A 27,572-nucleotide genomic window follows, 5' to 3' on the forward strand; every position below is an offset into this window, starting at 1 on the left:
AATATATGATAAATGAACTTTTAGTGAGTAATATGTGGAAATAATAAGCTGACGTAACATTATAATATTATAATATATTTAACGTATCAAATTTTGAAAATAGCATATAACTTAATTAATTTAATGGCTATCATTTGATGAGGATTGAAATTTTAAATTTTAAAAAGTTCAAAGACTAAAAATCACTAAATTAAAGTATAAGTATTACTCCACAACTTTCATAAAATACAAGGAATAATATAGAGCTGAATTTAACCAAAAAAATTCAATAGGCTTGAGTCAATTTTTTCTTAGCAAGGATCAAAGAAGCTTCTGCAATTGCAAAAATCAACCATATCATAATTTCATAACAAGAACGCAGATTTATATGTCTGATCTATCTTTGTCTTATGATCCAAGATAAAGAAAGGAGATTACTTTAATTAAAACAAAAATTATGCATCTCTCCACGGTTTCCATTAACCTGCTGCTGTTAGTAATAGTACTTTCCGTGCTTAGCTCTACCAGCGAATCTCAGCAGCCTACTTATCTCTATCACGACTGTCCTAACACCACCACTTTCTCCATAAACAGCACTTACCAAGCCAATCGAGGTACCGTCTTATCTTCTCTGTCGTCTAATAGCACCCGTGGAGATGGTTTCTACAACACAACCGCAGGCAGCATCCCTGACACGGTTTACAGCCTTTTCCTATGCCGCGGGGATCTTTGTCAAGCGTGTGTTACCTTTGCCACCACCGATATCTCCCAACGTTGTCCCAACCAAACAAGGGCGGTGGTTTGGTTCGACGAGTGTCTCCTACGATACTCGGATTAATGCGATACTCGGATCAATACATCTTTTCCGTTGTGAATGAAGAACCTTCAGTTCTGTTGGCTAACAGTCAGAGCATCACTGACCAAAACCGTTTCGACCAACAAGTACAAGTGTTAATGAATGATACAGCAACCCAGGCCGCAAACGCAGCAACTGGCTCATCGAGCATTCATTTTTGACCAACTCTTTTAAGTTTTTAGCCTCCAATTTGATTGAGATTTCTAATCTCCCTTGTAGACTAATACAATCCAATAATTTGACTCAGAATTTTTTTAGTCAAGTATCAATGAATTTTCTGCAATGGAGACAAGTATTGTCCTTTATACAACAACCCACATATTATAACTTGAAAAGCTGGTATCTCTTGTCCTATAACCCAAGCTAAAGCAAGGAGATAACCTGGTGCTGTTAGTAATGATCCTTTCCTTGCTTTGCCCTGCAACTGAAGCTCAGGTTCCACGGCCTAGTTATCGGTACCATGTTTATCCAAACACCACCACTCTCACAGTTTTTAAATTGGATTTTTTCAACAGTTCTAATTATACTAGTTTATCAAAAGTTTACTTTTAATTTTTTATGATGTGACATTATTATGTATAAAATTATAATGCATTAAATACAAATCCAAATAAAAAGAATTAATATTTAGTTTTAATTTTTTTTATGATATATCATGATCTGCATAGAATTGTACATCCTCAAAAACCAAGATTTATACCTTAAAATAAAAAATCAGGACTTATAAAATCGTCTTTGTTATTACATGTATAGAGAAAAACAACAGTGTTCACTTGTTACAATTCAATCACTATATATATTTTATTATTCCCCTTCTTGTTGAGCTTCAAGTTAGATCTCGTTCATTCTTAGTTGAATTTGAAAACTCAAACGGATTAATTTCGAATCTAATTTAACCAAATCTAATTTTATTATTAGAAAATAACAATTTGAATTTATTTATTTTAAACTGAAATTGACACAAATTAAATTACTTCGAACTAAAAATAATTTGAACTAAAAAAACTCCTAAATAAGTAATTTACAATTACTAGAATCTAAAGGTAGCAAAACTCAAAATGACTCAACTTGAAAAATCAGAAAGTCAAATTCATATAACTCAAAACATAAAGTTACCTAAATTAAAGTATAAGAATTAAATTCATAATTTTTGGACTAATAGCAGAATTTACCCAAAAAAATCAATGGACTTGACTAAAATTTTTCATAGCAAAGATCAAAGAAGCTTCTGCAATGGAAGAAAAATCACCCATATATATCATAATTTCAAGACAAGAACCCAGATTTATATGATTGATCTCTCTTGACTTATGATCCAAGATAAAGAAAGGAGATTACTTTAATTAGAACAAAAATTATGCAAATCTCCACAGTTTCCATAAACCTGTTGTTGTTAGTAATAGTACTTTCCTTGCTTGGCCCTGCAATTGAAGCTCAGCAGCCTACTTATCTGTACCACTCTTGTCCAAACACCACCACTTTCGCCGTAAACAGCACTTACCAAGCCAACCGCAATACCGTCTTAACATCGCTGTCGTCTAACAGCACCCGTGGTGATGGTTTCTACAACACAACCGCAGGCAGGAGCCCTGACATGGTATACGGTCTTTTCCTTTGCCGTGGGGATCTTTCTACCAGCGTCTGCCAAGCGTGTGTCACCTTTGCCACCACCGATATTTCCCAACTTTGTCCCAACCAAACAACGGCGGTAGTTTGGTACGACCAGTGCCTCCTACGGTACTCGAATCGAAATATCTTTTCCGTTGTGGCAGAAGAACCTGCAGTTAGATTGCGTAACACTCAGAATGCAAATGGGACAGTGTTGCGGAAAGGATCGATTCGTGAACTCCGATATGACTACAAGTAAATTGACCGGAACGAAAAATAAAGTGAACACAAGGATTTACGTGGTTCGGCTTTAATGCCTACGTCCACGGGCAGAGGCGAAAAGAAATTTCACTATAACAAGATGAAGATTACAAGTGTTTTACACTCAAGACACAACCCGAGAACCTCACAACTCTCAACCCCTATAGAAAACCCGAAAGCTAAAATCCTAGCTTTCAAAGAACAAGCTTTGCTCTCTCTTGGTTTGGGATGATGAATATGGCTAATGAACCTCTCTATTTATAAGAGAGTTCAAGGACATAATTGTCCAAAACTTTGGCAAAGATTTGTGGTTGAAAATGGACACCAACAACCATCCACTAATCCACTACCACCAACAACCCACTACCAACAACAACAATCCACTACCAATTTTAAGCCATTTCTTAACAAATCTCCACCTTGGCTTGAAATTTACCAAGCTGAACATCATAGTGAATTCCTCGAACTGGATCACCTCTTCCAAACGCCTCTCTGGCGCTAATCAATCCCGAATACCTATCAAGTCCAAGCAATGCTTGAACTTATATGCAGGGATCACCTTAGTTAACATATCTGCAGGATTCTTCTCGGTAGCAACCTTGCTGATAACAATGTCACCTTGCGTAACATGTTCCCGAACAAAATGATATCTGACATCAATGTGTTTGGTCCGTTCATGAAACATCTGATTTTTAGTCAGATGTATGGCACTCTGGCTATCGCAAAATACAACAGTGAAATCCTGTTGTAAACCCAAACTGCTTACTAGACCTTTCATCCACAATGCTTCTTTCACTGCTTCTGCTAACGCCATATATTCCGCCTCAGTCGTAGATAAGGCTACGGTAGACTGTAACACAGCTTTCCAACTAATGGCTCCTCCAGAATAAGTGAAAACATAACCCGTCAGAGATCTTCTTTTGTCCAGATCTCCAGCATAATCAGAGTCCACATAGCCCGTGACACTGCTAGTGCAGTCACTCTGATCATATACCAAGCATAAATCTGCAGAACCTCTCAAGTACCTGAGAATCCATTTCACGGCCTGCCAGTGTTCCTTGCCAGGACAACTCATGTATCTGCTGACCACACTAACTGCATGTGAAATGTCTGGACGAGTGCAAACCATTGCATACATCACGCTTCCAACTGCACTCGAGTATGGAATGTGAGACATTTGCTGCTTTTCTTCATCAGATTGTGGTGACAACTCTGCAGAGAGTTTGAAATGTGGTGCCAACGGAGTACTCACAGTTTTCGCTTTATCCATGCCGAAGCGTTGAAGAACCTTTTCAATGTAGTTCTTCTGCGACACACGAAGCTTGCCCGCCTTGCGATCTCTGTGAATATCCATGCCCAAAATTTTCTTGGCAGCACCCAGATCCTTCATCTCGAACTCACCACTCAACTGCGACTTTAACTTGTTGATTTCCGACATGTTTTTGGAAGCAATTAACATGTCATCAACATACAGCAACAAATAAATGTGCGAACCATCTGAGAGCTTCCGATGATAGACACAAGCATCATAGTCACATCTTGTGTAACCATGCTGAATCATGAAGCTATCAAACCGCTTGTACCACTGCCTTGGGGATTGTTTCAATCCATATAAAGACTTCTTTAATAGACAGACATGGTCTTCTTTACCAGGAACTGTAAAACCCTCTGGTTGACGCATGTAGATTGTTTCCTCGAGCTCACCATGCAAGAACGCCGTTTTTACGTCAAGCTGCTCAAGTTCTAGATCAGACTTGGCCACCATGGCAAGTAATACACGAATGGAAGAATGCTTTACGACTGGGGAGAAAACTTCATTGTAGTCAATCCCCTCTTTCTGAGTGAAGCCTTTAGCAACCAATCGTGCCTTGAATCTAGTTGCTTCAACCCCTAGGATGCCTTCCTTTTTCTTGAAGACCCATTTGCAACCAACTATCTTCTGGTTACTTGGCGGCTTAACCAACTCCCAAGTATGGTTCTTGTGAAGAGATTCTATCTCCTCACTCATAGCAATTGCCCACTGTGCCGACTCATCACACGTGACAGCCTCATTATAACTGGAAGGTTCTATACCAATGGACTCCGCCACACTGAGCGCGAAAGACACCAGATTAGCGTAACGCGGATTTGGTTTGATTTGTCTCTTCGTTCTTCCAGTGGCAATGCTATATGGTTTTTCTTGAGGTGACTCATCTTCATCGGAATCTTGCACCTCAACTTGATCATCCTGGACTGAAGTACCTTCCGTAGGAATTGGAGCGTCCACCTGACACTCCACCTGCTTCTCAACACCGTGATCTCCCATTCTATCTGACTCCTCCTTTTCCCGGGAATTTGTGGTGGATCGAAGCATGGATGACTCATCAAAAGTCACATCTCTGCTGATGATGAACTTGGACGAAACCGGATCAGGACACCACAACCTGTATCCTTTCACCCCTTGGCCGTATCCAAGAAATATGCATTTCTTCGCCCTCGGTTTGAGTTTTCCCTCATTTACATGAGCATACGCAGGGCAGCCAAACACTCTTAAACCAGAGTAATCAGCAGGAGAACCAGACCATACTTCCTCAGGAGTCTTCAGCTCAATAGCTGTTGACGGAGATCTGTTAACCAAATAACAAGCAGTATTAACAGCTTCAGCCCAAAATTCTTCACCGAGCCCAGCATTTGATCGCATGCAACGAGCTCGCTCCAAGAGAGTTCTATTCATGCGTTCTGCAACTCCATTTTGTTGTGGTGTTCGACGAACAGTGCGGTGTCTCACTATTCCTTCATTTTTGCAGAACTCATTGAATTCACCTGAGCAAAACTCCAAGCCATTATCCGTCCGGAATCGCTTGATCTTCTTTCCTGTTTGATTTTCGATCAAAGCTTTAAATTGCTTGAAGTTGATGAGAACCTCATACTTGCTCTTCAGAAAATACACCCAAACCTTTCTCGAGTAATCATCGATAAAGGTAAGCAGATATCTGTAACCACCTTTAGAAATTGTCGGAGAAGGCCCCCAAAGGTCAGAATGGAAGTAATCCACTGTGCCTTTTGTCTTGTGAATCCCAGTGCTGAACTTTACCCGAGTCTGCTTACCGAAGACGCAGTGCTCACAGAAATTCAACTTTCCTGTACACTGCCCAGACAATAATCCTCGTTTGCTTAGCACCGATAAGCCTCTCTCGCTCATATGCCCGAGCCGCATATGCCATAACTTCGTGGTGTCAGAATCTAGATCATCTGATGATGACACTCCCGCAACACCTGTAACCGAGGAACCATCGAGGAAGTAAAGGCCCCGCTCCAAATTACCACGTATCACAGTCAAAGCACCCGAGAATACCTTGAGAACTCCACCTTCAGCAGAGTACCGAAAGCCTTTCTTGTCCAACGTACTCAAAGAGATCAAATTTTTCTTCATTTCTGGAATGTGCCGAACATCAGTTAGAGTTCTAACAATACCGTCAAACATCTTTATACGAACTGTGCCAATCCCCATGACTTGACATGCGTGGTCATTTCCCATTAGTACTGAACCAGAATGCTTCTCGTATGTTGAGAATGCATCTTTCGAAGTACTTATATGAAATGTAGCTCCCGTATCAAGAATCCATCTCCCACCAGCGTAAGAGTCGGATACTGCAAGAACGATCTCGGCATCACTTGAAGAATCTGCATCAGCTACATTCGCACGATCATTTTGTTGCTCCTGTGATTCTGATTTCTCCTTCCTTTTCGGACAATCTACCTTCATGTGCCCGTACTTCTTACAGTAGTAGCACTGTATTCTCTTCTTGGACTGCGATCTAGGATGGCTTTTACTTGAACTTCCACCCTTTGCCTTGGATCTTCCTCGAGCAACCAAGCCTTCGCCTTCATTGTTTTCGACCACCTTACCAGTGATTTTCTTCCTCAACTCACTGGAACTTAAGGCATTTTTCACCTCCTCTAGAGTCAGGTCATCACGACCGTACATCATTGTATCAACAAAATTCTCATACGAGGGAGGCAAAGAACACAAAACAATTATTGCTTGGTCCTCATCATCGATTTTGTTATCGATATTATTCAAATCCATGATAATGGAATTGAATTTATCCAGGTGCTGGGAAACAGGTGTACCTTCCTCCATCTTCAGGGCATAGAGTCTTTGCTTGAGGTAGAGCCGGTTCGTCAATGACTTCGTCATGTACTTGCTCTCTAACCGGAGCCACAAACCGGACGCGGTTTTCTCATCCGCTACTTCTCGTAGCACTTCATCTCCTAGACATAGCAGAATAGCACTATGTGCTCTTTCTAGCATGTCATCCTTTTGCTCTTCCGAAAGCGTGCTTGGTAATTTATCTTTACCAGACAATGCTTTTAGCAATCCTTGTTGAACCAGCACTGCCCGCATCTTGATGCGCCATAAACTGAAACTATTTTTCCCGGTAAATTTCTCGACATCATACTTAGTCGATGAAACACTTGTAGCCATAATTTGGAACCTTTGAATGAATGATAATATTTTCTTCCTGATGTGAAAGATCAGACAAAGCTGCAGTCACAGGGCAATTCAGAAAATATTATCACTCCTTCAACTACGCTCTGATACCAATTTGTTGCGTAAAGGATCGATTCGAGAACTCCGATATGACTACAAGTAAATTGACCGGAACGAAAAATAAAGTGAACACAAGGATTTACGTGGTTCGGCTTTAATGCCTACGTCCACGGGCAGAGGCGAAAAGAAATTTCACTATAACAAGATGAAGATTACAAGTGTTTTACACTCAAGACACAACCCGAGAACCTCACAACTCTCAACCCCTATAGAAAACCCGAAAGCTAAAATCCTAGCTTTCAAAGAACAAGCTTTGCTCTCTCTTGGTTTGGGATGATGAATATGGCTAATGAACCTCTCTATTTATAAGAGAGTTCAAGGACATAATTGTCCCAAACTTTGGCAAAGATTTGTGGTTGAAAATGGACACCAACAACCATCCACTAATCCACTACCACCAACAACCCACTACCAACAACAACAATCCACTACCAATTTTAAGCCATTTCTTAACAGACAGAAATCCCTTTCGACCAGCTAGTGGCTGCCACAGTTGTAATGAACATGAACGATATAACAACCCAAACGGAAAATAAACCCGCAGGTTCTAAAAAATTTGCGACAAGAGAGACCAAACTTTCAAGTTTTCAAACACTGTACACGCTCGCCCAGTGTACACCGGACTTATCAGGCAGTGCTTGTAGTAGATGTCTGCAAGGAGCACTAGAAAGTCTTCCAACTGGATGGCAAGGCGGAAGAGTGTTGAGTCCTAGCTGCAACGTCAGATATGAAATTTACCCCTTCTATAATCTAACGGCAGTTTCACCTCAACCTCCTCCAGCCCCAGGTTTATCCTTACTGTTAATTGATAAATTTGATTCTTTCCTTTTTCCTTTTTTATAGTTCACGAAAAAAAGAAAACAAGATTCACTACATTCTCTTTTCTTTTTTTCTTTTTGGTCAGTAATTTGTAAATTAATATATAGGTAAAGAACAAGCCCATGTTTTCATGAGGATTATAATGAACTGAATTGAGAATATCTAATTCTGCTCTTATTTAATCAGAGGAAGAGAAACAAAACAAATCAAACCGGATTCCAGTACTTGTTGCAAGTTTATCAGCAATTTTTGGGCTGGCTGTGGTTTTTATCTCTGGTTTCTTCATCTGGAGGAGGAGAAACCGTCGAGGTACACATCGGAGTGATCTTTCTGGCAAATATTATAGCTTCTTTTTATATTCTTATGCTGATCATATTATGATTTTATTACAGACAAAGAAAACAGCCAAGAAGTTCTATTACTTGACTTGGTAAATGAGCACTCAAGGGAAACTTTTAACGGAGAAAGTGGGGAGAGATCTCGGGAGTTTCCTTCTATACAGTTGGATATTTTACTTGCAGCGACAAATCACTTTTCTGATGAAAATAAGCTGGGACAGGGTGGATTTGGTCCTGTATACAAAGTAATTATATAACTTGAAACTTTTATCTGAGTTGGCTTTAGAACTGATCTATGCGAATTAAGTATGTGAATATTCCTTGCATTTGAACTTTGATATGTTATGTAAATGACTGAATTCTTCCAGGGAACATTAGCAGATGGTAAAGAAATTGCAGTTAAAAGGCTGTCAGAAACTTCCAGTCAAGGTCTTGTTGAATTCAAGAATGAAATCATGTTAATTGCTAAACTACAACATAGAAATCTTGTGAGGCTCTTAGGATGTTGCTTAGAGAAAAATGAGAAGTTGCTTGTATATGAATTCATGCCCAACAAAAGCCTGGACGTTTTCCTATTCGGTTTGATTCTTGAACCTTTAACTAATAAGAAAAAAAAACATGACATAATTAATGAAAATGTACTCATTTGTTTTTTTTTCTTTTTTTCCACATTTATATCAGATTCGAAATTAGCTGCTCAACTGGATTGGCAGAAACGATTCAACATTATTAAAGGAATTGCTCGAGGTATTTTATATCTACATGAAGATTCTCGTCTAAAAATTATACACAGGGACCTTAAAGCAAGTAATGTTCTACTCGATTATGAGATGAATCCGAAAATTTCTGATTTTGGTATGGCAAGAATTTTTGAAGATAAAAATGAAGCAAATACCAATAGACTCGTTGGAACATAGTAAGTATGCATATTTTCATAACACATTCCTTTACAGTGAGAGGCTTGTGGGAATATTGTTATTTAATTATTTTCTTTGTTTATAAAATTTTCTATGATATCATCTAATTTTATTTTAATAAATTGTCTCTTTATTTCTTATGAATTAAAATAGTGGATATATGGCACCAGAATATGCTATGGAAGGACTCTTTTCTATCAAATCTGATGTTTTCAGTTTTGGTGTCCTTTTGTTGGAGATTATTAGTGGAAAAAAAGAACAATGGTTTTCATCATTTAGAGCATGGTGAAAGCTTGTTGACTTTTGTATGTTCTTTGTCCTCCCTTTTGTCCTCAAACTATAGATTAAATGTTTTAACTATTCTACTACTAATTTTAAGCTACAATTGTAGGCATGGAAATTATGGTCCAAGGGCGAAGGAATGGAGCTAATAGATCAGGTCCTTGTTCCTTCTTGTGTGGCTTCTGAGGTGCTTAAATGCATTCATATTGGGCTATTATGTGTACACGAAGACCCGGCAGACAGACCAACCATGTCATCTGTGATTTTCATGTTGGCAAGTGATAGTACCATAACACTTCTTTGTCCATCTGAACCAGCATTTTCCGTTGGGCGTGCAATTGCAAAGCCAACTGAACCTATTTCAGATGATCGAGTCTTTTCGGTTAATGAGGTCACAATTTCAAATTTCTCACCTCGCTAATTTGATTGTTGTACGAACAATACTAGTTTATCAAAAAACTTTCATTTTTATTTCCCAGTTTGAATTAACAACTATGAATACTAAAGCCATGATTTTTAAGAACTTGAACTTGAACATGAAACTATATATACATATATTTGAATTTTAAATTGAGTATGAAGTTGGTGATAAATCAATTTAAGAATATTAATTTTTTACTTAATTGTTTTTAATGTATCGAAGCACCTAAGAAAGTTGAAAATTATATGGATTTATACTTTCTAAAGTATATATAATTTAGCTATTCTTTGCGATTTGCATAAGGAAACAAACATATAGCAGGGAAGAGTGTGATTTTTATACTCTTGTAATGATAAAGGAGTTGCAATAATTTATTTCATTAGTTCACACTTAATCTGGAATTCAATTCCAATAAAAGAATCCAATTAACTTCCAAAGAATAGTCTTACATCTAGAAATTAAGAGTTTGGATACGTGTTACCTTGTGCAAAGTGTCGCTACTTTGTGCAAGTTTCTCATATGCTCTTAGATTAATTCAAATTATATGGAAAATTATAACTGTGTTTGACAAAATTATAAAATTGTATGATGTATGTTGCCCCGACAATGAATATGACATTTTATTATTCAAACCCGACGATTGAATCAGGAAATAGACTGTTTCATTTAGTAATACCAGTAACCATGTCGATGGAGCCTTCACTGTCCCAGACATGGTCATGTAGCCAACTGCCACATTGAATATTATTTTTGGTTCACTTCCTCCCCATCCATTGATTGGGAAGCCCTAAACAAAATACAGCAAGAATAGTTCAACATGAGTAAATTAATGTTTTTAGTCATATTGACAAAGTAATGACTGACTTGTGTAGCTTCCTTGAACAGAAGCTGCTTTATCATCTTCAATTTGTGAGAACCGGTCAACAAAATACAGCCACCTTCGACAATTGAACTTTTAATTTGTAAGTGAGTTCCTTAAAGAAACTGGCAACGGAAATTTCAAGAACAACATTGTTTCTCTTCTTGTTTTCAGATTTAACATTTACATACCTCATTATTCTCACCATTTCCTTCGACCCTTACATCCAGCGTTATTGGGCGAACATCATCGGTGCTAAACTTTCAACAACTTAATGAAATCATTCTTCATTCATTTTTCATAATGCTGATTACAAGGGGTATTTAATGCATGCAGTACATGCAACCTCACCAGTAACTACTAACCGAAAACTTAACAACTTACTAACTAATAACAGAAACTGTTACTCCTAACATGCCCCTTACTTATCAATTCTTCTTCTCATCAAAAACTTCTTGACTTGTATCAGTAACACAAAGTAGATCTCGAAACTTAGTGAAAATTCCCACTGGCAAAGGTTTTGTCAAAACATCAGCAATTTGGTCTGATCCTGAAACATGGCCAACTTGAAGTACACCATCTGCAACTTTTTCTCTAACGAAAAACAAATCCATCTCTACGTGCTTGAATTTTGAATGTAAAACCGGGTTTCCTGCTATTGCAACAGCAGCTGAACTATCACACCATATCAATGCTTTCCTTGGAACTGGAACATGTCAGTAATGACCGAATCCAAACCAATTCTGCAGCGAGATGAGCAACACTTCTATATTCTGCCTCTGCTGTTGACCTAGAGATCACTTGTTGCTTCCTTGAGCTCCAGGAGATCGGGTTCCCTCCAAGAAACACACAGAATCCTGAAGTGGACCGTCGATCATCTACATCCGAACCCCAACTAGCATCCGAGTATCCTTCAAGTAAAAACTTCGACAAACGAACAAACTTCAACCCATAATTCAGTGTGCCTTGTAGATATCTTAAGATTCTTTTCACAGCTTTGAAATGCAAATCCGAAGGTTTATGCATAAATTGACAAACTTTGTTAACAGCATACGCTATGTCGGGTCTAGTAATTACCACATATTGCAAAGCACCAACGATACTTCGATAATGACTTTCATCTTCAACAGGACTCCCAGTATTAGCAGAAAGATGACCGGTGGTGACCATTGGTGTAGGTAAACTATTTGACTTCTCCATAGATGCACGTTGAAGAAGATCCAGAATGTATTTTCTTTGTGTGAGAAACAACCCTTGTGTAGTGTACTTGACTTCAACTCCAAGAAAGTAACTTAGCTTCCCCAGATCTTTTAACGAAAACCTGGCATTTAATTGAGTAACAAAATCACCTATGAACACAGTATCATTCCCAGTAATGATAATGTCATCGACATATATCAACACATAAATCAACTGGGACTTGGTTTGAAAAATGAACAGAGAATTATTGGCTTTGGAAACTTCAAACTTCATGGACACCAGGAATTCACGCAACTTATTGAACCACGCCCGTGGTGCTTGTTTGAGACCGTACAAGGCTTTCTAAAGCTTGCAAACTAGCTGCTCACCATTTGCCCCTCGCTTTTCGAACCCCGGGGGCTGCACCATGTAGATATCTTCACTCAACTCGCCATTCAAAAAGGCATTATTTATGTCTACCTGTCGAAGTGGCCAGTTAGACGACATAGCTAAGGCAATTACAACCCGAATTGTAGTTGGTTTAACAACCGGGCTGAATGTTTCTTGAAAGTCGATACCAGCTTCCTGCAAGTAGCCCTTAACCACAAGCTTACCCTTATATCGAGCAATAGACCCGTCTGCATGTTTCTTCAGTTTAAAAATCCATTTACAACCAACGGCTCGTCGTCCTTTAGGTAGTGGCACGAGATCCCAGGTTTGGTTAGCTAGCAAAGCATCATATTCCGCTTTAGCAGCGTCTGTCCATGCCGGGCTTTGAAACGCCTCACTTATTGTCAAAGGCTCCTTTTCAGCCAATACCGAAGCTAAAACTTTCGGTTTAAAAATTCCATTCTTTGAACGGGTCTGCATGGGGTGCATATTAACATTCAAAGGAGCTTCAACTTGACATTCACTCTGTCCATGTGTCAACGAAATTTCTGACCGACACTCATTTGGACCACATAATGGAGAAACCTCTGTTGGAAGAGAGATACCACCTAACGAGCTGGAACAAGGAGGAGTATGATGTGATGGAACTGAAGAACATGCCATTGGAGATGTCCTAACCAATCGTGTGACTGCTTGTGTTAAACCTGTTTCAGGAAAATTATGACGCATAATAATAGGGAGCATGGTCTGCTGTTTACAAGAGTCCTTCATAACATTGTTGTGGAACTTTGAACAAAAACCACCATGGAACGGAAATCTTTCCTCATCAAACCGAACGTGCCGAGAAAGATACACACTACCATCATCAACAAGATACCGAAACCCTTTTATATTCGGGGTACTCCCAAGAAAAACACAAACTTTTGACCTGTACTGTAGCTTGTATTGCTGAAAAGGTCTCAAATCAGGATAGCAAGCACAGCCAAACACCCGAAGAGTAGTATAGTCAAGTTTGTTACTATGAAGTTTCTCATACGGACTCATTTGATGTAAAAGTAAGGTAGGCAGTCTATTTACTAAATAAGCAGTATGTGCAAAAGCATAATACCAGAACTTCAATGGTACACCAGATTGAGCTAGAAGAGATAATCCCATATCAACAATTTGTCTATGCTTCCTTTCAGCCACTCCGTTCTGCTCGGAGGTGTATGGACAAGTAACCCTATGTTGAATACCCAGTCGAGAAAACTCTTTTGTCAAAACACGATATTCTCCCCCACCATCTGTTTGGAACATCTTGATAGAACAACCAAATTGAGTTTTTACCATCTGATGAAAATTAGCAAAACAAGAAGCAACCTCAGATTTATTTTTAAGAAAGTAGATCCAAGTATATCTACTGTACATGTCAACAAAGGACACGTAATAGCAAAACCCATTGGAAGGCACATGAGCTGGCCCCCATACATCAGAAACTACAAGCTCAAAAGGAATCTTGTACACTGTTGTGGAAGCAGGAAAAGGAAGCTTTTGAGCCTTGCCCATTTGGCAGGCCGTACATATAGTAGGTAAACTATTTTGTACAAACGAGATTTTACAAGATTTTAACACTTGAGACAAGACATTAGAGCACGGATGTCCAAGTCTATTGTGCCATAAAACTGCAGAGGAAAGTTAGGTACTGTTTATTGAGCACGAACTAAGCTTCGAAAGAAAACTTGTACTATCGAGAGTAGACTTGGACAGCTGAAAACGGTAGAGACCTTCATGCATGTGGCCCTCGAGAAGGATCTCCCCTGTCTGAATGTCCTTCACAAAACAGAGAAAAGGATGAAACTCAAAAAAGACACCGTTATCTTTTGCAAACTGTCTCACAGATAACAAATTTTTGCACACTGTAGGAACATGTAACACACGCTGAAGATGAAGAAGCCTAGAGCTAGCCAGAATATTAGAAGATCCTATATTAGCGATAGGTGCTGACTTACCATTGCCCATAACAACCTGACCTGCACCTGTATAAGGAGTCACTGACATAAGAGCGGATCTGTCAGGTGTAACATGATTTGTTGCACCAGAATCTGGATACCAGGTTTGATCAGCTGATGATGACGATGAAGTTGACAGTCGAGAGCACGAACCAGAACAATTAAGTACAGAAGAGCAAGCCGTGGAGGAAGGAGCAAACTCGTGCACTTGATGAAAATTGACTGAAGGGTTTTGTCCAAAATAATTCTCATCAAATCGATGATAACAATTTTGTACAATATGACCAACCTTACCACAAAGTTGACACTGTGGTCTAGAACGAGACCATCCTCGACCAGTGCCTCTAGTTCTGCCACGCGACCAACTGCGAGTCGAACCACGAAAACTTTGTTTTGAGTCCTGAGCATAAGAAGGTTTCGAACTATCTGCATTATCTTGATATTTAGTTAAGTTTGCCTGCAAAGGAGTTTCTGACAAAACAGCCAACTGTCTAGCCTCAAAATCAAGAAGCATATCAGTCAGCAAGTCCAACGAAACTGAAGCCGCAGACGCAAAAACACGAATAGACTCATATTCAATGGGAAGCCCAGACAGAATAACACTAACTTGCTCTTTTTCCGTAGCATCACTGCCAACAGCTGTTAAGCTATCAGTAAGAGTCTTGACCTTATGCAAATATTCTTTAACATTTAAACTACCTTTCTTGATCGAGTATAATGCATGACGCATACTCGAGATCTTAATATTCGACGTAGCGCCAAACCTTCTTTCAATGGTGTTTCAAATATCAAGACTCGTTTTAGCTGCAGTTAGATGAACCAAAACCTCGTTCGTGACAGTCGAAACAAGCCAAGCAGCAAGAAACTTATCCTGTTTCTTATGAACAAGAAAACGAGGATTATCAACAACACGACCATCAGCCTCTACAAGAACAGTAGGAGGAACAAAAACCGTGCCTAAAATAAAGCCTTCAAGCCCATATCCTTCAAGAATCAGCAACAACTGATGTTTCCACAGCAAGAAATTATGGTCTGCAAGTTTGACCGTGTCATGCTTGGTAAAATATTGAACGGTTGAAGATCCACCAACGCCAAGATCCTGCGACTGAGTTGCTCCACCAATATTTGAAGAATTATGCGGAGTATCTGCACTTGGCTCCATGAGAAAACAAAAAAACAACAAAACTATTTAATGAGAAAAAAAAATTTGGCTCTTGATACCATGCTAAACTTTCAACAACTTAATGAAATCATTCTTCATTCATTTTTCATAATGCTGATTACAAGGGGTATTTAATGCATGCAGTACATGCAACCTCACCAGTAACTACTAACCGAAAACTTAACAACTTACTAACTAATAACAGAAACTGTTACTCCTAACAATCGGTAACTACACCGCCAATAGTGCCTACGAGTGTGACCTGAATAGAATCTTCAAGGAGATCACCTCTATAACAAAATCCAATTATGGGTTTTACAGCAACAAGGTCGGCGAAGTCAACGCCATGGCACTTTGCAGAGCAGATGTTAAGCTAGATGTTTGCTCTAGTTGTTTAAACGAAACTATATCAAGGGTCAAGCTGGATTGTCCTAGCAACAAAGAAGCCATCGGATGGTCTGCGGATTGCACGTTACGGTACTCGAACACAAACCTCTCTGAGATTGGAAATTGATCCTCAAACATGTCTATATAATACAGGCTCTACAGCTGATGAGTACTTTCAGCTCAGACTCGGAGAGTTGTTGAGTGACCTGCATAGTAAAGCAGCAGCAGGGGGTGCTCTGCTTAAGTACGCGGCAGGTAACTCGTCGCTGAGTGCTTTGGAAAGGTTACACACTCTAGTGCAGTGCACTCCTGATTTGTCTGAAATGTTAATGTGAAATCATGTTAACGTGAAGGATGAAAACGAGTGAAGATAGAAAATTTGTTAATTTATAATTTTTTTCTTACTTGGTAGCTTAAGCAATAGATTGAAAAAAAATTCATCTTCACTCTTTTCAATCCTTAGTACTAAATAAAGCTTAAATTACATGGAAATCTAGTAAGACTTGTAGGATGTTATTCAGGGGAAAATGGAAAGTTACTTGTATATGAATTGATGCCTAACAGAAGCCTGGACGTCATTTTGTTCGGCTTGATCCTACATCTATATCTGATTTGAAATTGGACTAGATTGAAAGAAAGTATCTAATATTATTAAAGGAATTGTCCGAGGTTTTTTTATGTTAGAATTATAACTAAAATATCTTTAAATTATATAATTTATTTATTTTAAATAAAAAATATCATTTATATAATTTTCTAATCGAGTTGGTGTGCAATTTACTCACCAACTTAATCCAAAAATTTATTAATAGAATTGATGCAATAACTTCAAATTTAAGTTACAATTTTTGGTATAGAAACTATGGTCTAAGGGTGAAGGAATGGAGCTAATAGAAAAGCTTTCTATCTCGTCTAATGTGGCTTATGTGCCTAAATGCATTCAAATTTATTTATGGTGTGTGCAAGAAGACCCATTGTGATTGTCATGTTGGCAAGTGATACTATAAAGTTTCCTGGTTCAGTTGAACAAGCATTTTCTGTTGTACATATCATTGCAAAACCAATTGAGCACATTTCAAATGATGAAGTTTTTTTTATTAACGAAGTCACAACTTCAAAATTTTCAATTGGCTGATTTCATCACTATTCTAATTTTAACAATATATATTTGAATGTAAAAATTAGTATAAAGTTGATAATGAATCAATTTATGATTATTATTTTTAGTTTATGGAAAGCACTTGAATTAGTAAAGGTCAAACTCGCATTAATTTATACTCTCATTTCAATTAGTTTTGTATTTTTTTTTAACAATCTCATTATAAATTATAATTATATCTATTTTTTTACACAATACTTAAAATTATTTATAGTCCGTCCCCAACCTACAAATAGAAGGATAATGCGTTTCAACGCACTCAAACCAACAACCTTCTGCATTATTAACAATGCCCATACCAATCAAGTTAAGATTCAATCGGCAATCAACTCTGCAAATTATATCGCAATTAGCAAACATATCATACTGAAGAAGCAAACTACATGATTATTAAACATGAGTTATTTGATTTTATTTTAATTTGAAAATATAAAATAAAATTTTAAATTTTGTAAACAATAATTTATTTAATTGATTTTGATGTTTTGAAATTTAAATTTTCAATATTTTAGGGTAAACAAGTAGAATATGAAAAAGAAATTATATATTATTTTAATTTATACCTTTTTTTCACTTTAATCTTTATTTTTTTTACTCCGATCAAATACTTTAAAAAAATTATTCTTTTGTGTAACCAAAATAAAAGCTGTTTAAAAGTTGAGTGGCTAAAATGAAAATATAAATATGATGTGACGCACTTAAATGACCAAAATGAAAATACAGTAAAAATTGAATGACAAAACTCGACAATTTACCTAAAATCGTCTCTATTCTAACACACGTTTATATCTTGTTGGTGTTTTACTCAAATTCAAAATTCTATGTAACTTTTTTCAAAATATAAATATCGCATTTGATCATTAAAATGAATAATTTAAATTTAAATCAACACGAATCAAATTAATTTCAATTCAAAATAACTCAAACTAAAACTACTCTCGAAATCTAACTTAACATTATTTAATCTGAAGCCAAGGGCGAAGTCAGAATAATTTTTTAGGGGGAGTTGGATGAAATTTTAATTTTTTATAGTCTATTTTATAACTTTATTAAATTAAATTTTTATAATTTTAAGAGTTCAAAGTATAATTTTACTTTTATTAATTTAAAATTTTAAAAGTTAAATAATAATTTTACATTTTAAATGTCTGAACCTATAATTATTAAAAATTTAAATGATTTAAATATTAAACCACTCAAATCCAATCCAAATATTAAAATTCAAACAGATGGTATTCAAATTTATCTAACCAGATTAGATTACATGTGTATACTACACAGTCTTGTTTACATGTCATGATGTTCAAAAATCAAAGTCAAAATGCAGAGTGCAGTGCTTTCACCATCCCGGACTAACTGCCACATCGTATATTATTTTATCTTTCACTTTCATCCCATCCATTCATTGCGTACCCAACTCTTCTTCCTTGTAGACTAATATAAATAAAATTGTAAAAATTATTGTAGACTAAATTCATAATTTTTACAATTTTATTTCATAGTAGTTAAAAATGTTTTTGTTAAATTCAATTATTAATCTTGTATTATATGTAGAGTTGTAGATTTGATCCATATTCTTCAATTGAATTATTCTAAATTTTTTTAAAATTTTGAAATTTCAATCTTCACCCAATTATAATCCGATATTTTAGTGAGTAATATATAGAAATAATAAAATTTTATGGTATTACATTATGACAATATGTTTGACTCAAATTTTAGAAATAGTTAACAATTAAATTTGAAAAGTTCGAAGATTAAAAATGATTAAATTAAAGTATAGAAATTAAATTCATAATTTTCACAAAATACAAGGACTAATAGCAGAATTTACCAAAAAATTAATGAACTTGACTCAAAATTTTTGTAGCAAGGATCAAAGAAGCTTCCGCAATGGAAGAAAAATCACCCATATCATAATTTCAAGACAAGAACCCAGATTTATATGGTTGATCTCTCTTGTCTTATGATCCAAGATATAGAAAGGAGATTACTTTAATTAGAACAAAAATTATGCAAATCTCCACAGTTTCCATAAACCTGTTGTTGTTAGTAATAGTACTTTCCTTGCTTGGCCCTGCAATTGAAGCTCAGCAGCCTACTTATCTGTACCACTCTTGTCCAAACACCACCACTTTCGCCGTAAACAGCACTTACCAAGCCAACCGCAATACCGTCTTAACATGGCTGTCGTCTAACAGCACCCGTGGTGATGGTTTCTACAACACAACCGCAGGCAGGAGCCCTGACATGGTATACGGTCTTTTCCTTTGCCGTGGGGATCTTTCTACCAGCGTCTGCCAAGCGTGTGTCACCTTTGCCACCACCGATATTTCCCAACGTTGTCCCAACCAAACAACGGCCGTGGTTTGGTACGACGAGTGCCTCTTACGGTACTCAAATCGAAATATCTTTTCCGTTGTGGCAGAAGAACCTGAAATTAGATTGCGTAACACTCAGAATGTGACCGATAACCAAGACCTTTTCAACCAGCAAGTCTTAGCTATGATGAACGATACAACAAACCAAGCAGCAAACACACCAGAAGGTGCCAAAAAATTTGCGACTAGAGAGGAAGATGCTAATTTTTCATCAACTTTTGAAGCACTGTATACCCTTGGTCAGTGTACACCGGACTTGATAAGCATGGATTGCAATAGATGTCTGCGAATGGTAATATCAAGACTTCCAACTGGATGGCAAGGCGCAAGAGTGTTGAATCCTAGCTGTAACGTTAGATATGAAATTTACCCGTTCTATAATCAAACAGGCGTTGCATCTCCACCTTCTCCAGCACCACCTCCTCCAGCTCCAGGAGGGAATGGCCGAAGATCATGGCCAATAATTGTTGCCATTGTTGTTCCAATTGCTGCTTCCATTTTGCTTTTATTACTGATGTGTTGGCTGTTAAAGAGAAGAGCAAAGAAGAAGTACGACACTAATGGTAACGGGCATGGTTAAATTTTTGTTCCTTTTGAGCCATACCAAATTTATTTCCTAGTCTTTCACTAAAAGAAATTGACAGTCTTTGCTATTTGGTTGGGCTGTGCAGTAGGGTATGACATAACCACCATAGACTCCTTGCAGCATGATTATGCCACAATTGAAGCTGCAACAGACAAGTTTTCAGATGCTAACAAGCTAGGTGAAGGCGGTTTTGGTGAGGTTTATAAGGTATTGTTACTTCCTCTTTATTCTGACCCGAACCAGAAAACTCGATTTCATAAACCAGATTACCCAACACAATTTGATCATAAAAAGTAAACGGAAGGATGCAAATCCATAGTAACCTGACCCGAAAAACCAAGTAATTAATCTAAATATGCATTTAATGATTGGTTATTAATTTGTATATGCTCAGGGTATCCTTTCTAACCAACAAGAAATAGCTGTTAAGAAATTATCAAGAGGTTCAGGACAAGGTGATGAGGAATTTAAAAACGAGGTCGTATTGGTAGCCAAGCTTCAACACAGAAATCTAGTCAGACTATTGGGCTTTTGCTTGGAAAGAGAAGAAAAGATACTAGTTTATGAATATGCTCCCAACAAGAGCCTTGACTATTTTGTTTTTGGTATTTTTCTCATACTTTGCAATGACCCTCTTGAGAATTTGAATTGATTTGTTAACACAATTGCTTGTTTTGTTTAGACCCTGCAAAACAAGGACAGTTGGATTGGTTGAGACGATACAAGATAATTGAAGGGATTGCACGTGGACTTCTTTATCTGCACGAGGATTCCCGGCTTAGAATCATCCACCGTGATCTCAAGGCCAGCAATATATTATTAGATGGAGACATGAACCCTAAGATTTCGGATTTCGGCATAGCAAGGATTTTCGGGGTTGATCAAACTCAAGGAACAACAAGAAGAGTTGTTGGCACCTAGTAAGTTTTATCTTTGTTCATAAGCAATGGCCTAACACCTCCATTACACTGACATTGTTACCGGTTCAACAGTGGCTATATGTCTCCGGAATATGCAATGCAGGGGCAATTTTCGGTTAAATCAGATGCATACAGTTTCGGGGTTTTAGTTCTAGAAATCGTAAGTGGCCAAAGGAACAGTGATTTCTACGAAACAGAAGGCGCTCAGGACCTCATTAGCTATGTGAGTAAAATTCTTTTGGCCTAGTTTATTCAAATATCCTTTATTAAGAACTTATAGAACCTTTGATGAACCAAGGCATGGAAGCTATGGAAGGATGGGAGATCTCTGGAATTGATGGACCCTGTTCTAAGAGATAATTACTCGAGAAATGAAGTCATTAGATGCATCCAGCTCGGGTTATTATGCGTTCAAGAAGATCCAGCTGACCGACCAACAATGGCCACCGTTGTTCTCTTGCTCAACAGTTACTCTGCCACACTACAAGTGCCTAAACAACCAGCATTTGTGCTTCAGAGTAGAACAGATGGAAGGATGCCAGACAAGGGTCTTGAATCTGATCAATCTACTAGTCAATCAATGCCATGGTCTAACAATGAGGTATCTATCACGGAATTATACCCTCGGTAATGTGAGTTATTAGATGCATCATCATCTTCAACCTCAAGGTAGATAGCTATCTGCCAATGTTGATTAAGCTTTTGTTCCGCCTGTTTATGAATTATTGTTGTAGTTATTTACTTCCAAAAACCTTGATATTCCGTCTTATTCTGGTGTTTTGGATTAATCCATAATAGGTGCTAAACTATTACTCGGATTTTAAATTGTTACCCTCATCTGATCTTTCTTTACAAACCCGTTACTGGGGCTGATCTATCATACTTCATTTATCGAGTAGTTGGCTCAACAAAGACAGGACTGGAATCATTTATTTAATCTAATCATTAACTTGAATATTAAATATCACTTCAGATATAATATAAAATATATTAAAAATAAATTCATCAAATTTTAACATTGATTAAAATGGGGTTAGACACTTCTATTGGATTCTATGATCATAGCAGCCCGTCTAAAGAGGTGCTCAATTTACTCCAGTGGATGATGGGTCTATAATTAAACACTTTATTCCTTCATATATAAAAAATTACACACATGGTACTCTACGAGACAAATCTAAAATAGCATTTAAGCTCAATTTTATGATTAATTTTGACTAGAAAATCCAACTCATATACTACTAATGTTTTAAAATTGGAAGGCAGTTAAAATCTAAACTATAAAATTAACTTTACTTTTTTTCTTTTTCTTGTTATACATATCTAAATCTTGTCAAGCTTTCACCAATAAAGATATTCCGTCAACCTTCACACTTTACTTAGAATTAAATCTACACTAAGCTCAACCACTCTAATATGACAATTGTCGCTCACTATTAACATGCCTTACAATCCCATCAAGTCAAGTCACATAACTAATTTAACAAGACACTCACTTTGAATGATAAATCCACCAATTAAAGGAGGACATGTGGCATATAAATGTTCCCCTTCACACTCCTCAGGGTGAGGGATTCTTTCTTTTATCTCTCTTTTTTAGCCAAGTTTCATTAAAGTTTCTCACAATCTTTTCTCTCTTAACTCAATTACTTAATACTCTTTTGATCACCTTATCACATTTTTTATCAACAACTATCAAGTTAACTTTACTTTTTAAATCATGAATTTCCAAGGTTTATTAGTAAAATAAAGTTTACTTATGAAAGCTAGTGAAAAAAGCTACATGAATCAATTCATCATGAACCTGAAATGATAACTACGAATTTTATTCCTAGGACATGTTTTATGTCAAAGGTACTAATAATATTATTGTTGATTATCTTAGCAGGCCTTATGGATAGAGGTAAAAAACCTCTAGAATAAGTCGGGGAATGGACTACTGTCCATAAAAAACCCAACAAAGGAAAGCAGATAAATCCTAATCAAGGATTTACTCTCAATCAGGGATTTACTCCTATATTAACAGGATTCTATCCTAATCAAGGATATTATGTTCCTTATCCAATGGTAAGACAACCAACTGGATCTCCTTCATCATATACATCAAGAATGGTAAACGAATACCCTTCAAAAAGAATAATTCAATCTCCTTAGTCTCAAGATCCGAATTCAGCATATCAAGCCAGTTATTCTGAAGTTATAAAAGGAGCAGAAAATTTGTTGAAACAACAACAAATTTCAGAAATAAAAGATTTTTATAATCCAGGATTACCAAATGAAATTTATAAATATATTAATGAAATATGGAAAACCCATATTTTAGAACAAACAACAAACTTTAGACGAACCCTTACAAAGTTTTCACAATTTCTAGTTGAAAAAACAACTAAAGAAAATGAAGCACATGAATTATTATTAAAAGCTGTTTTATACAGAGATCGGCAAGAACTCGAAATAGAGTATACAAATATCAATGAGATAAATAATCTTATTGATATATTTCAATACTTTATTCATAAAAGAACAAATAGTCCCATTATGAATAAAATGTTTAGAATATGTTTATATAATAAAGCTAGGAAAATACTACCAGCAGAAATTTTTGAAAAAATCAATAAAATTATCTGCAACCAGCAGACTCAATATAAAAAAGTCTTTTCTGAATACTTTTTACAATCATATGTTTGTCTAAATGATATAGGGGAAGAAATTCCTACTATAAAATTCAGATTAGATCATGAACCATTTGATATAAACAGTATTGAATGGGGTTTCGTTAAGGAAATTGTAGTACAAAACTTTTCTTTTCACTTATTAAAAGATTTTCCTGCTATTATAAAAGCTATATTATCACTTTTAGTATATCAATATGATTTTTATTACTATTTTTATATCCAAATAAGTAGTCTTATTGGAATTGCTGAAAAAGAGCGATTCTATCAACCATATCAAATATGGATTATTCAACGAATGTTTGATAGTCCTTATTTATCAGCAGCCAAAGAAGATAAAAAAACACTTGACCAAAACCATTGACAAGTGTTACAATAATCCAAAATATTTTCAAATCCAAGCCGGAATTGATTTAATGTCAACAGCACGACATGTACTTCAAGATCAAACGTACAAACTATCTACCGATGGAAAAAGAATAGTAGCTGATAAAAATAGCATAATTCAAAAATCAAGAGATGAAGAATCCATACAACTGCTAAAGAAAATAGCAGATATGGAAATAGACGATTTCCCTTCAGAAATAATTGAAGAAATCAAGAACACGTGGGAGACTTGGAATTCACCAAGACTATCACCAGAATCTTTACACCTGGATGAAATAGAAACATGGAACCTGGACAACATCCAAGAAGGATAAAGACAAAGACCACGTGGAAAGTTAAGAAGACTTTCAAGCTGATTTTCAAGATTGGCGGTAAACAAAAATTCAAGGCATCCATGTACAAACAAGATATGAAAAAGACAACTGACAACATACGTGGAGGCAACAATAAATTCATCCTTATCAGAAACACTGTGCGGGATTGAAGAAAAATTAAATAGAGTTTAGAAATTTTACTATAAATAGCAATGTAAAGAGCCTAAACGAGGCATCGAACAATAGTTTAGAAATCTTTCTTTTTACTTTAAGTATCCTCTCTGTAAACAACCTTTCCTTGTAAAAAAAATATTTCCTTTACTTTTAATAAAATATCGATCTTCCGCAAGTAAATAGACTTTTGGGGTATAATTTATTTCTGATTTTATATTTTTAATAATTTCTGAGTCTTCTTTAGACCAGCTAAAAGTTTTATCCTTTTTTTAATTTTTCATATAAGTCTCCTATTTTTTTAGATAAGTTAGGAAAGAAGTTTCTTCCATAATTAATTATACCTAAAAATTGTTGAAGTTGTTTTTGGTTTTTAATTTCTTCTGGAAATTCTTTTATTTTTACTATAATATGATCTTGTAGTTTAAGACCATCAGTCGATAAATTTAAACCTAAAAATTCTATTTCTGTTTTTTCTAATTCTATTTTCTTAGGGCTCAAAATAATTCCATGTTTTATGAATTCTTAGGAGATGATATTTAAATGTTTTCTATGTTTTTCCAGTGTTTCTGAAAATATTAATATATCGTCTATATAAACTACACAAAATTTTTTATATTTATTAAATATAGAATCCATCCATCTTTGGAAGATTTGAGGTGCATTACATAATCCAAATGGCATTACTCTCCATTGATAATGACCATTAGGTGCACTAAAGGCTGTTAATGGTTTAGATTCATCAGTTAGCATTATTTGCCAAAATCCTGATTTACAATCAAATTTACTGAAATATTTTGCTTGTTTAGCTTGATTTATTAAAACATCTTTCCCTGGAATAAAGTATCCATCAAAAATAGTATTTTGGTTTAGTCTTTTATAATTAATTACCATTCTAGCTTTTCCTCATTTTATTTCAGCATGGTTTCTTACCATAAAAGCTGGACTTGAGTGTGGATTATTAGTTTTTTCTATTAATCCTTTTTCCAATAATTCTTTGATTTGTATATCAAATTCATCTATATCTTATTTAGTATAGATCATAGGTTTGATTCTAATTATTTTATTAGGATTCTTTAATTTTATTTCACAATATCTTGGACTATTTTCCCATAATTTTAATGGTTCTTCACTAAAATTATTTTCTAGAATTTTAAACAACCAATGATTTGTTTCTAGTTGTTTAATTTGTTCTTTTCTTATTGGTCTAAATCCTTTATCACATACAAATTTATGGTTTTCTATTAAAGGTATTTCTACAGAAGTTTTTTCTGTTGATAATATTACTAAATTTCTATCTATAGAAAACGGTAGATGATGATATATAAAATTATTTCCTAATAATATGTCTCCATGCATTTCAGGAAAACACAATATTTTAGGAATTACAAATCTTACATTATTTATGTAAATTGGTATATTTCTAGCCTTAAATTGAATTATGGTTTCTTTACCATCAATTCCTATAGCTCTAATTGGATTTTTCATTAATTCCCATTTTTCTACAGGAATGGCATTTTCTCTACAACTACTTGTGGTAGCTCCAGTATCTAATAAAGCATGCAAAGAATATGTTTTATAGTCTCTAAATTGAAGTTTATTAGGATTTATCTGCTTTCCTTTGTTGGGTTTTTTATGGACAGTAGTCCATTCCCCGACTTGTTCTAGAGGTTTTTTACCTCTATCCATAAGGCCTGCTAAGATAATCAGCAATAATATTATTAGCACCTTTCACATATAAAACTTCAAAATTGAAACTACATAAATCATTATACCATCTAATTCTTCTTAGTACACTTTCTAGACTATTATTAGTCAGAAATTGTTTGACTGCCTGGTTGTCAGTTTTTATAATAAAATTTTCAGATGCTAAATATATGAGAAAGGTTTTTATTGCTTTTTTAATAGCTAATAATTCTTTTTCATATATAGCATAATTAACTTCATTTGATTTAAATTTTCCAGAACTATATCCACATATTAGTTCTTCGTTTTTTGCTGTTTTAGCTTTTAAAATACATCCCCAATATTTTTCTGATGCATCGGTTTCTAAAATTAATCTATCACCTTGTTTTGGTAAATAGACTTTTGGGGTATAATTTATTTCTGATTTTATATTTTTAATAATTTCTGAGTCTTCTTTAGACCAGCTAAAAGTTTTATCCTTTTTTTAATTTTTCATATAAGTCTCCTATTTTTTTAGATAAGTTAGGAAAGAAGTTTCTTCCATAATTAATTATACCTAAAAATTGTTGAAGTTGTTTTTGGTTTTTAATTTCTTCTGGAAATTCTTTTATTTTTACTATAATATGATCTTGTAGTTTAAGACCATCAGTCGATAAATTTAAACCTAAAAATTCTATTTCTGTTTTTTCTAATTCTATTTTCTTAGGGCTCAAAATAATTACATGTTTTATGAATTCTTGGGAGATGATATTTAAATGTTTTCTATGTTTTTCCAGTGTTTCTGAAAATATTAATATATCGTCTATATAAACTACACAAAATTTTTTATATTTATTAAATATAGAATCCATCCATCTTTGGAAGATTTGAGGTGCATTACATAATCCAAATGGCATTACTCTCCATTGATAATGACCATTAGGTGCACTAAAGGCTGTTAATGGTTTAGATTCATCAGTTAGCATTATTTGCCAAAATCCTGATTTACAATCAAATTTACTGAAATATTTTGCTTGTTTAGCTTGATTTATTAAAACATCTTTCCCTGGAATAAAGTATCCATCAAAAATAGTATTTTGGTTTAGTCTTTTATAATTAATTACCATTCTAGCTTTTCCTCATTTTATTTCAGCATGGTTTCTTACCATAAAAGCTGGACTTGAGTGTGGACTATTAGTTTTTTCTATTAATCCTTTTTCCAATAATTCTTTGATTTGTATATCAAATTCATATATATCTTGTTTAGTATAGATCAT

General features: G+C 35.5%; 3 protein-coding genes and 1 pseudogene across 3 annotated transcripts; 3 read left to right on the top strand and 1 right to left on the bottom strand.

Annotated features, from left to right (window-relative positions):
* Positions 1–436: 436 nt before the first annotated feature.
* Positions 437–817, top strand: LOC107925036 (putative cysteine-rich receptor-like protein kinase 9). Its single transcript, XM_016855604.1, has one exon. It carries the CDS (start codon positions 437–439, stop codon positions 815–817), a length of 381 nt encoding a protein of 126 aa, XP_016711093.1.
* A 1,293-nt stretch (positions 818–2,110) lies between these two features.
* Positions 2,111–10,177, top strand: LOC107925035 (cysteine-rich receptor-like protein kinase 10; annotated as a pseudogene).
* Positions 10,178–11,362: 1,185 nt separating this feature from the next.
* Positions 11,363–12,407, bottom strand: LOC121208509 (uncharacterized mitochondrial protein AtMg00810-like). The gene is made up of 2 exons (XM_041079370.1): positions 11,662–12,407; positions 11,363–11,609 (listed from the first exon to the last, which is right to left on the bottom strand). The coding sequence occupies exons 1-2, from the start codon at positions 12,405–12,407 to the stop codon at positions 11,363–11,365; spliced, it is 993 nt and encodes a 330-aa protein (XP_040935304.1).
* Positions 12,408–19,061: 6,654 nt separating this feature from the next.
* On the top strand, positions 19,062–21,895 carry LOC107924891 (cysteine-rich receptor-like protein kinase 10). Its single transcript, XM_016855462.2, has 6 exons — positions 19,062–20,143; positions 20,252–20,373; positions 20,561–20,771; positions 20,849–21,086; positions 21,159–21,309; positions 21,385–21,895. Exons 1-6 carry the CDS (start codon positions 19,213–19,215, stop codon positions 21,715–21,717), a joined length of 1,986 nt encoding a protein of 661 aa, XP_016710951.1. The 5' UTR covers positions 19,062–19,212; the 3' UTR covers positions 21,718–21,895.
* Positions 21,896–27,572: the final 5,677 nt, after the last annotated feature.

This window comes from Gossypium hirsutum, chromosome A10, assembly GCF_007990345.1.
Source record: "Gossypium hirsutum isolate 1008001.06 chromosome A10, Gossypium_hirsutum_v2.1, whole genome shotgun sequence".
In the NCBI taxonomy this organism is placed as follows: domain Eukaryota; kingdom Viridiplantae; phylum Streptophyta; class Magnoliopsida; order Malvales; family Malvaceae; genus Gossypium; species Gossypium hirsutum.